The following is a 10,838-nucleotide window of genomic DNA, read 5'->3' as shown; positions in this document are numbered from 1 at the left end:
ACAGGCATGCGCCACCATGCCCGGCTAATTTTTTATATATATATATATCAGTTGGCCAATTAGTTTCTTTCTATTTATAGTAGAGACGGGGTCTCACTCTTGCTCAGGCTGGTTTTGAACTCCTGACCTTGAGCAATCCGCCCGCCTCGGCCTCCCAAGAGCTAGGATTACAGGCGTGAGCCACCGCGCCCGGCCTCGATAAAATAATTTTTGAAAGAAAACTGTCTCAAAATCTCAGTAGGCAAAGAAAAAGAACCTATTTTCATTATTACAAATGACTTTTGGACCACTGTGTGTGAGTTTCAGACATACTGAGAGGTTGGGGCAGGGATAAGGTAGGGTGGGACACCCCTGGGAGTGGAAGACTTTCAAATCACACTGCTAAGGAGCCCTGAGGGGCAGCCAGGTCTTTCACTGATAAAAGGACCCAACAAGCTTCCTAAGACCAGGCCTTCCTGTTTCAGGAGGCCAAAAGGACGTTTGCTAGGCAAAGTGCAGCCAGCTCTGTTGTAGGTGCCCTGTTCTTGTTGGTTTCCAAGGGAAGTACACAGCACTGCCTGACTTCGTGGAGCGTCCATTTGACAGTAGGAGGTGGGTCGTCTCTCATCCCGGCTCTGGTTCCTTTCCTGAGGGTTCTCCTAACATGTCTGCCCCTCCCCCACAATCAAGGTCAATTCCTTAACTCAGCAAGCTCTCTACCCAAGTCCAGGCCACCCCATGCCCCACCTGGACCCTTAGCCCACCAGGGTTGTCCTGATGTCCTGGACCTGTCCTGATGTCCCAGCTTGAATGTTGCCCTCCAATCCCTTCCCATGAAGCAGCCAGAGGGAGGTGTCCCTTCCTGCTTCAAGCCCTTCTGTGGCTCCTTGCCTGGGGTGGAGTCCAGCCTCCCAGGGCAAAGATTCGGGGCTTCTCTGGGCTGTCCCCAACCTCTTCCTCTGTGTCCTGGGCTGTACCTGTGATGAGAAGCAGAGATCGCAGGTGACTGGTCCTTTTCTGCCATCAGTACCTTCCTGGAGACTGCGTGGGCTGGAGCTGGCGAGCTCCAGGGCCGGGCTGGGCTGTGCCCACCCAGGCTGCAGGGGTCTGGCCTGGATCCCTCTCTTCGCCCCTCCTTTTCTGCCCGCTCTTCACTTTCTGGCTCTTAAGCCACCTCCTCAGCCCAAGCCTCATTGAATTGCAGACTCTCCAGGCAGAAAGGGCCCCTCCCTCTCACTGTCCCCATGAGGAAACCGCTCAAGGTCACAGAGCAGGCCAGGGGCTGGGCTGGGACAGGAACACCCGGACCAAGCCTCTTCCAGCTCCTCAGGGCGGTGTCTCTGCAGTCTCAGAGGGAGGAAGGTGAGGCGAGTGTCCTCCCCTGGCCACGCCTTGGAGACAGCTGGCCTCCAGGGCAGTGAGGGGTCCTGGTTGTCCCCTCCAGAGCCTCCCATCTCCCAGACTTGGGGTGTTTCAGACCCTGGCTGTTCTGTGTGCCTGCTCCGCCATGAGGCCCCGGTGCCTAGGGTTGGGTCATCAATTTTAGGGTGGGGTGGGAGGTGGCAGAAGGGACTCAGATCAGAAAAAATGGGCCTGATAGGAAGGCCATAATCTGCCACCTGCTGGCTGGATTTGAGTTTCTAGCAAACTCTTCCTGGTCTGTGGATCTGGCTGTGATCCCTGTGACCTTGAAATCCAAGATCTCTTTGCTCATGTTCCTGCCTCCCGCCTCCCACTGGAGGCCCAGCCCTGCCACTGTTCCCGTGTCCTCTTGCTCTGTCTGTTAGCCTGCTCGCACCAGGGTCCCGCTCCCAGGGGGCTCGGCCTGTGAAGACGGCTCTGACAAGGACAGCGCTGGACCTGGGGGCCCATGTGCCCACGGGGGGATGCCAGGCAGTGTCACGGGCCAGGTATGGGGAGGGGCTCTGAGGCCGGAGCTTCCTAGAACCCCTCAGCCCAATCCTGTAGATGCCACTGTCTCTCTCCGAGGCTGACCCATTTGTGCTTGTTACTGAATTAAAATTCCGAGGAAAGACAGGCTGCAGGTTGTTCCCAAATAGGAAACATACCCAGAGAGCGAGGAGCTTCTGCCAACAGCCCAGACAGGGGCCTCTTCCCTCCCGCACCGCAGGCTGGCAGCGCCAGGCTGGCCAACCCGGGGGAGGAGAAGGATCTGGTCAGGCTTCCTGTGGCCGAGGTAAGTGTCTGCCTCTGCCCCAGGCAGCTGCCCCTGCCACCGCAGCCCTTCCAAGCAGGAAGGCTGGGGGGCGGGGGCCTTGTGCAGTGGGGGTGTTGTCAGTATGAAGTCATTTCCCACAGTGAAGAAGCAGCCACGTTCTGCACGGTCCACTGGCAGTCTGGGATGCTTGCCCAGCGCCAGGAGAGAGTCTAAAAATGCCCAAGCCCATCTTGGGATCTTAGGAGGCTGCCTGGAAGACAACCCAGGAGTCCGCCAATCCCAAAACAACTGCCCACTCCACGCTGAAATCAGCCATGGCTGAGGCTCCTAACAGCTTCCAGGGGCTCCTCGTCCTGCTGGGTGCTGTGAGCCCATGCACGGACCGCTGGCTCGGGCCCCTCCAGGGCAGCCTTGTTCTTTCCCCTCTCTTGGTTCCCAGCACCTGGCACTAAAGAGGTCCAGCTACTTGGTGTGTGTCAAACTGAGTTGAAAATCCAATTAGGTGCTGGGGATGGGATAAGGAGTCCTAGGTATGCCCAGGAGGGCACCCTGGCTGATGGCAGGGGCCATGGGGACCTCTTCATAGAAGAGAAGGATCTGGAGTTGCCTAAGGTATCTTTCCCTGGAGAAAAGCAGGCAGCAAACAGCTGGTGAGGAGCATGGCAGTGGGGATGGGTTCAAAGAGCCATGACGTGCTCACTTTCCTACATGATTAAATAATTGAAGCAATGTGTCGGGCTAGGCTGGTAACTGGTCAGCATAACTGACCAGGCATGGAATATATCCTAGCAAAGGAAGAACTTGAGGACACACAGATAACCAGTGTGGAATTGATAGGTTATTCAACAAGAGCAGTTGGGAAAATGAACTGATGGGGGAGGAATCAAGTTTGACCTTGACCTTGGACAATCCACCATAATAAGTAATGATTTCGGGGCTGCCCAGTCAGGGTAGAGTTGGGGATTAGATGGGACGGAGGTGCAGATGAAACAGATCGCCTGTCCCTTCACCTGTCGCCCAGGGCCCAGGCAAGGGCAGTCTCAGCCAGCAACCAGCTCCCTCTTCCCAGCAACCCAGGAGAGGGGAGCTTATGAAGGCCAGACTTCAGCGAAATGAGAATTTCATTCAAACCCAGGCTTTGTGAATTGATCTAGAGCAGAAACTCCAGGAGTGTCTTTGTCCAAATTCTGGTTCAGCACAAGTACATTTGTGTACCCAGCCTCTATAGGAAGCCATCCTCTGCTTCCCTTTCCCAATAAACCTCTTGTTTGTGCCACTTATGCTAGACAGTGGGTGGTCACAGCTAGCCAGGGGCCTAGCCGAGACCTAGCCATGTCCCTGTCCACTTTGCAGCCTGACAACTCTTCTCCAAGACAACCCTGGACTGGTGAGGGAGTGAGGGTGTCCAACACCCCTGGTCGCATGGCAGGCCCCAGCAGTCCTCCCAGGACAGACTCCACCAGCTCTGAGCCTGGCTGGGGACCGGGAGCACGGATCTCCTCTGGCTCTGTACTCAGAAGGTCCCCGTCCCCATGCGTGTTCCCCCCATGTGTCTACACTGGCTCAGTGACCTTGAGCATTGTCACCATTCTGCACCTGAATACTCTTCTTGAAAATGGGAATGATAATAGGACCTGCCCATTAGAGCTGGCGTGAAGATCAAATGAGTCAAGTATATGGACTCGAGATTTGCAAACTCTAAAAACCTTTCCAATGTAGAACACTGGTCTCCTCAGACCCCAGCGCGCAGGGCTGGATATGGAGCAGGTACCTAATGAATAACCGTAGAACAGTGGTTCTTAACTGGGGGGCGACTCTGACACCCCGCAGGACATTGAGCAATATCTGGGGAGATTTCTGGTTGTCACAACTGGGGGTGGGGAGGTTGCTATGGCAACCGAATGGTGGAGGCCAGGGATACAGCTTAACATCTTACAATGTACAAAGTGGCCCCCAGCAAGGAATTATCTGGCCCAAAATGTCCATAGTGCTGAGATGAATGAAAGTATGAAATTATATCTATAGATACAGATGTGGGTTGTGATTCCAGAAGGGCAAAGGAGCTGTGGGTGGGGAGTTGACCATGGAGATACCATGGTGACCAAAAGAAGGAACCACCTGAGGTTAAATGAGATGGCTATGTCCAGGTTGGATAAGTTGAAAACATTTTATTTCAATTCTATCCTTGGGAGGCAGCATAAATAATCACAGAAGACCACAAAGGTCAATGGGGAAGGAAAAAAAAAAAGCTCCAGAAATGTGGGGAGGCGATGAGAGCTGACACTGTCTGGCTGCAGGGGTGGAGGTGAGGTGGCCCTGCCCTAGCTGGCTGGGAGGATGGAAGGTTCTGAGAGCAAAGGCCGGAGGGTGGAGGCTTTCCCCTGCCCAGCTCACCCGGAGGGGCCTGGGTGGCCCCGGCCTTCGCGGGTGGTATGTTCTGTAGGGCGGCCACGGAGAAGCGAGTGTGGCTACAATGCGTCTAGCAGACCCTAGCTAATGAGAGGGAGGAGTGGACACCTCATTTCTTGATCCCAGATCTCACCCCCAAACTGTGGCTCTTCTGAGAACAGTGTTTGTTACCCCTGTGTGGGTAGTGGGAGATGAAAGGAGAAAAGAAGGGACGAAAGAAAATGTAGAGAAGACCAAATGAAACGTGGCGTCGCAGACTTGCGTGACCTTGGGCCACTTCTCTGTTTCCTCATCTGCAAAATGGGGTGGGTGTGAGGCTCAAGGAGATCCTGTGTGTCAAAGAACTGTGTAAACCTTAAAGTGCTATGCTGATGCGAGTGGCTGCGGTCATTCTACGTGCATAAGGCTGGACGTGGCGGAGCGAGTGGTGGCCAGACACGCAGAGCACCCCAGCAGCCACCGACCGGCCCCGCTCTGCCCTCCCCAGCCCAGCTCCACCCTCCTCGGCCTCAGCCTCCAAGAGGCAGAGGCCTCATCTGGGATGGAGTCCCTGGGGGCTGGGAGTCGAGGGTGCAGGGCCGGGAAGACGTGGGGCACTGGCGGGAGGGCCTTGGCCGGGCAGTGTGGCACGTGGGCACTACTGGTGCTGGGCAGAGGGGGCGATGGCTTCCAGTTCTCACTCTCCACGGAGACTTGGGCACCGCGAAGCCCACAATGGGATTGGCATCTCGATGCAGCGGGAAGGGCCCTGGCCTTGGGGTCTGGACAGCCAGGGTCCCAGCCCCGGGTCCACCATAGGCCTGCTGGGCGACCTAGTAAGTCGCTTCCCCCTTGCAGCCCTCAGTTCTGTCATTTGTCAAACGGGGATGCTAATCCCGACCCTGCCTGGCTCATAAATTAGATGGGAGAAGGGTGTGCAAGAGCTTTGAGGAGAGTCACGGGAAGGCGAAGGGGTCAGTATGGCCTTGGAGAGCAATCCTCTCAATTCCCTGAAGACAAGGCGGGGGCAGGAGGCGGGGGGGCTGCTGGCTGCCCTCGTCAGGTGAGTCAGGCTCCCGGGCTGCTGAGCACAGGGGGAGGTGGGAGGCGGGGAGGGGAGCCTGTGACCCAGCCATTGCCCCGTGGTCCCATCAGGGATGCTGAGAGCTCCGGGAGGGAGCATGCGGAGACATCCTGGCAGCCCCCTGCACAGGGGGAAAGTTCACGTCTAAGTCTAGCTGGGATCCTGCTTCCCTCCCTGCTCCCTGGTCCATTGAGGGCACCCCCTCGGGGGGACGTGGTCTTCGCCCAGCTGAGGGGAAGCCTGGCTCCTGGGGGGCCGGGCGGGGGGGGGGGGGGATGACGGGCTGCCAGCAGGGGGTCTCCAGGAGAGGCCTGGGACTTTCATTAGCATGAGGTCAGGAGGTCCAAGGTTGGCTTCCAGTTCTCGAGCTGGCAGGTGGGGTCCTCAGGCTGGCCCCCGGCTCCAGTCCTGGCTCTGTCTCTGGGGTCACTGGATAAGGGGACGTTAAGGGACGAGTAGAAGCGACGGAGAGATCGGCGTAGAAAACAGCCCACCTGGGGAGCTAACAGTTCTTGGGGCTGTTGCGCAAGTTTTTCAATTCCAGCTGGAGCTGCCGGATGCGGATGTCCTTGTGGGCCAGCTCCTCTTTCAACCGTCGGATCTCATCCTGCTGCCGGAAGAACATTCGGAGGAGCTGGGGCGGGGGAGAGAGGGGCCGCAGAGGGCCAGGAGAGAGCAGGTGAGAAGAGGACCCCAGGGCCTCCAGACACCCCGCGCCGTGCCCGCCCGTCCCCGGGCTCGCCCCCGGCTCTGACCTTGCCTTGGCAGAAAACTTGCTTCATCCGCCCATTCAGGGCCACTGAGGAAGGAGGGACCTGACAGGGTTTTCCAAACATGCTAAGTTTACCCTTTTCTGGGGCCTAACCTAATGCTTTTCTTTACCACCCTAGATGGAAACCTTTCTAAGATGTATCTTCTTCCCCGGAAGGCTTGGGACACTGCATGAAATCCAGCCTTTTCCTTGCTGACATGGAGCTGTGACAGGAACACCAAAGCTTGCACCGGGCAGGGGCATCTTTCCTGGGGTGGGCACGGGCAGAGGACAGGCACCGGGGCAAACCTTCCCGAAAATGACTCCCCGGATGAACCAGCTCCCACTTCTGTGAAATATGCTGACACCAAACCCGAGCCCTGGAAGGCAGCAGGCTACTCATGGACCCCCGTACGCTTGAGTTACCTGCTACGAATTGTGTGTGCTCTCGAACTTTCTGGTGTGAATTACATTTGTTATTGTGACTGCATAATTTAATTAAATATGATATAAACTGATGAGGTGAGCACAAAAAGAGAGTTGCTATTTCTATAAAAACTTAGTTAAATGCTTTAGAAATTCTTGATAAAGGCAATACTAAAAAAAAAAAAATTGCAGCTGAATTAGGAGCGAATGATGTAGCAAAAAGATTGGGGAATAATCCGTATCTGATTGTGTGATGGTGCTACATGACTGTGTGTTTGCAAAACTTTTAGAGCTATTCACTACAAAGGATGAATTTTACCATAGATAAATTATACCTCGATTAACCTGTCTCCATAAAGGATTAGATAAAACATTGTAAAAAACCAGGGCTTTGCTTTCAGATTGACTTTGAGTTCTGGTTCCACCTTAGAGAAACTGAAGCTGGGCCTTAGAGGGAAGGCACGATTGGTGTGAGAAAGATGTGGCAGATTCCAGCCAGGGGAGGCCTCCTCAAAGAAAAGGTCTTGGTCCTGCGTCAGAATATGCTGAATGAACGTATATGTTTTACATTTTAAGTGAAATAAATGTCTTAACAAATGTATGTATCATTTTTAGGATTCCCTCCATTAACTGACTTTAAAATAAAATTTTGCTAACCAACAAATCACCAGTCATGGTTTCGTCTGTTCAGAGGGATGATATGCTATTTGGCCATTTTTTTTTTTTTTTTTTTGAGACAGAGTCTCACTTTGTTGCCCAGGCTAGAGTGAGTGCCGTGGCGTCAGCCTAGCTCACAGCAACCTCAAACTCCTGGGCTCAAGCGATCCTGCTGCCTCAGCCTCCCGAGTAGCTGGGACTACAGACATGCGCCACCATACCCAGCTAATTTTTTCTGTATATTTTTAGCTGTCCAATTAACTTCTTTCTATTTTTGGAAGAGACAGGGTCTCGTTCTTGCTCCGGCTGGTCTTGAACTCCTGACCTCGAGTGATCCACCCTCCTCGGCCTCTCAGAGTGCTAGGATTACAGACGTGAGCCATTTACCTGCTATTTACCCTTATACTAAATGATTCTACTGCTCTTGTGTTTTCCAAGTTCTCCAACTTTCTTTGCATAGTTTTTTGGGCAGCTTTGGTAAAAAAAAAAAATAAACAAAACCCCAAAACAGCCCAGCTTTATTGAAGTGTAATTCACGTACCATAAAATTCACTCATGCTAGGTGTGCAATTCAGTGAGTTTTAGTAAAGTTAGTGAGTTGCACAACCGTAAGACCCTTTGCCGCATCCAGCTATCAGCTGTCTCCTCACACGTAGATCAACGCGTCCACCTCTTACAGCCCTACTTTCTAACTGGTTGCTTCCAGCGTGCTGTGATGATTAAAGCTATGTGCAAAGCCAGAGTCAGCAGGCTATGAGGAAGCTGCTCCCCAACGAGGAAGACCTGCAGCTTTAGTGTAGAGAGGCTGCGCCATCTTTTTTTTTCTGCTCAGAGATCCTTTATGATTTTCCTCAATGTTCTCAGTTTTGATTCATACAGGCAACTCTGTAGCTAAATGTTAAGCTTGCTCTAACTAATGTTCAAACCTGTCTCCTCCTTACTCTGTGCCAGAACCTTGTCATTCAGGCTCAAGTCCTTGTTACTGCCCACCTGGGCTATCACAGCAACCTATGTATCTCCACCTTTCAAAAAGGACACTTTTTCAAAAAAGGACACAAAATTTAAATGAAAAAATGGAAAATGTTAATATATACAGAAATAGAAAAGTATAGCACCATGAACCCCCAAGTACCCATCACTGGCTTCAACTAATGACATGTGACCACTCCTACTCCATGTCTACTGCTCCCCACTTCCCCGGCACCACCCCGATGAGGGACTGTTTGGGAGCAAATCCCACTTATGACGTCATTTCGTCCAGCCCTGAACATCCCTCCACAATGTCATGAGCATATCTTATAGCAATTATCAGGACACCTGTCAGTCTTCCCTTAAGACAGCAGGGCCCCAGAGGCCAAGAAGGGTCTTACTTTCATTAGCAACTGTGACACCATAAGTTGGTGGGACAGGCAGGCTGCATCTAAGATGGTCCCCACGTTACCCCCTCTCCCAAGGGCGGCGGGACTTAATAGCTTGCTTCAAACTTATAACACAGGGCAGAAGTGGGGGGGTCTCCTTTCCAAGATGAGGTTACAAGGCGGCTGCAGCTGCCACCTTGGAACCCACCGCTCTCTAGCTCTCACGGTCGGCGGGAACCAGCAGCCACGCCGCGAGCGGCCCTGTGGGGGGGAAGTCCACTCGGCAGGACCCCAGGGAACCTCTGGCCAGCAGCCCTCCAGGAACTGAGACCCTCAGCCCAGTAGGCTCTGGGGACGCGGGTCTTGCCAGCAACCACACAGGCGAACTTGGATGCGGATTATCCTTAGTTGAGCCTTCAGCTGTGACTGCAGCCCCAGGGGACAGTACAACTACCTCCGTGACAGACCTCGAGCCTCAGGCACCCCCAAAACTGCGAGGTACTAAGTGTTTATGGGTTTAAGTCATTACGTTCTGGGGTGATTTGTTACACAGCGATAGATAGCTAATAAATCGGATGCTTTCTTCCAGGGCTTCACAAGAGCTAGGAAGGGTGCTAGACACTTACGGATTACCTCTTAATGCTCACAGCATTTCGTAGCCTTATTTTACCATTTAAAAAAATGGCCTTAGAAAGGTCAGGAAACCTGCTCAGATCCCAGCCAGGAAATGGCAGAGCGGGGACTCAATTGTGGGGGCGGGGGCCACGCGGCCGTCTCTATTTCAGCCGCATCAGGCCCCGGCCTGGCCCACGGCAGCCCCCTGCCAATCCCGGCCCAGCTGAGCCGTGGGGGCTCCGGGGACTGGGCTGTGCGCTGGAAGGAGCTGTCTTTGGGGCACAAGGCCCGGCCTGAGTGGCCCCGAAGGAGCTTGTGCCCATCCAGCACTTCCAGAACCCTAAGACGGGAGGCCGGAGTCCCTGTCACCGCCTCAGTGCCAGAGACCAAGGGGGGGCCGCGATGCAGGAGCCCAGGGGTCCCCTGTTGGTCAGAAATTTAGGGCTCCCGTAACACCAAATGACAGCGACATTCTGAAGTGGATTCAGGAGGCGACACACAACTCTGTGGGCTGGAGAATTTGAGGCTTTGGGGTGGGGCGGGAGCCAGTATCTGCACAGCGTCCCAGCCTCTATTTATTGGGGTCAGAGGCAACGGAAGCCCATAGCAGGCTACTTATGGTATTTGTCACCAAAAGAAAAATGCCTCAGAATGCAGCCGGCTTAAAGGCCCGAAGCCCATAATTGCAATGTAAAGGTCGCGCTCTTGCTGGGCCCGTGGAGGTGATAACTTATATCCCTTACCTCGTTCTCCGTCCTGGGTGGGACATTTTCTAATAAATCTATGCCGTTGACCACGACGCTCTTCTTCTCTTTGACAGGAGCCTTGAATACCATTTTCGAGGACTTCTTATAGCCTTCTTTCAAAGACATCAGCACGGGATCTGAGAAAGGCAGGGGGCGTCTCACCGCGCGCCCACGGCCCGCCAAGCGCTGCCGCACTTCGTTGGCATCATGCTGGCCAGCTGGCCAGGAGTGAGGGACGTTCGGGCAGGAGGACACCAAGTGGACTGGGGAGAGACGGGCCGACGGCGGCGGCCACAGCCTCTCGGCCTCTCCGCAAGTCACCCCAGCGGTACCTCTGTTGATGCCTCCCAGCCATTCATCCGGGGTCAGGGCCGGCTCCGTGCCTGGCGTCATGGGGTAAATGTCTTCCTGGTAGGAATCCGACTGCAGCGGGGAAGCAGAGGTGGGGACAGCGGGGGCTGCTGGCAAGGCCCCTGCCCTCCAGTCTGACCCCCCAGCCAGGAGGCCTGTTTTCCCGCCTCCAAGCCTTTGCACTCGGTGCCCCCACCACGAACCACCCCTGCCCCCACCCCCTGCATTCATGCACAAGCCGAACGGCCCCCGCCTGGGAAGGGCCCCCACCCCCACCCCACATGGGGTCTGAAGACCCTCGCCC

The 10,838-nt window shown here is 54.5% G+C and overlaps 1 protein-coding gene across 1 annotated transcript in view; it reads right to left on the bottom strand.

Moving 5' to 3' along the window:
- Positions 1-4,306: 4,306 nt before the first annotated feature.
- Positions 4,307-10,838, bottom strand: part of CORO2B (coronin 2B) — a 136,224-nt gene continuing 129,692 nt past the window's right edge. Inside the window, exons 10-12 of the mRNA XM_012768353.3 lie at positions 10,516-10,606; positions 10,181-10,320; positions 4,307-6,264 (exon numbers count right to left, since the gene is read on the bottom strand). Coding sequence (XP_012623807.1) covers positions 6,133-6,264; positions 10,181-10,320; positions 10,516-10,606 — 363 coding nt within the window. The 3' untranslated portion in view covers positions 4,307-6,132. The remainder of the gene's footprint in view (positions 6,265-10,180; positions 10,321-10,515; positions 10,607-10,838) is intronic.

The sequence above is a fragment of the Microcebus murinus genome, chromosome 6, assembly GCF_040939455.1.
Source record: "Microcebus murinus isolate Inina chromosome 6, M.murinus_Inina_mat1.0, whole genome shotgun sequence".
In the NCBI taxonomy this organism is placed as follows: Eukaryota; Metazoa; Chordata; class Mammalia; order Primates; family Cheirogaleidae; genus Microcebus; species Microcebus murinus.
The sequence above is the reverse complement of the archived record's forward strand: the minus strand, read 5'-3'. Positions and strand labels throughout refer to the sequence as shown.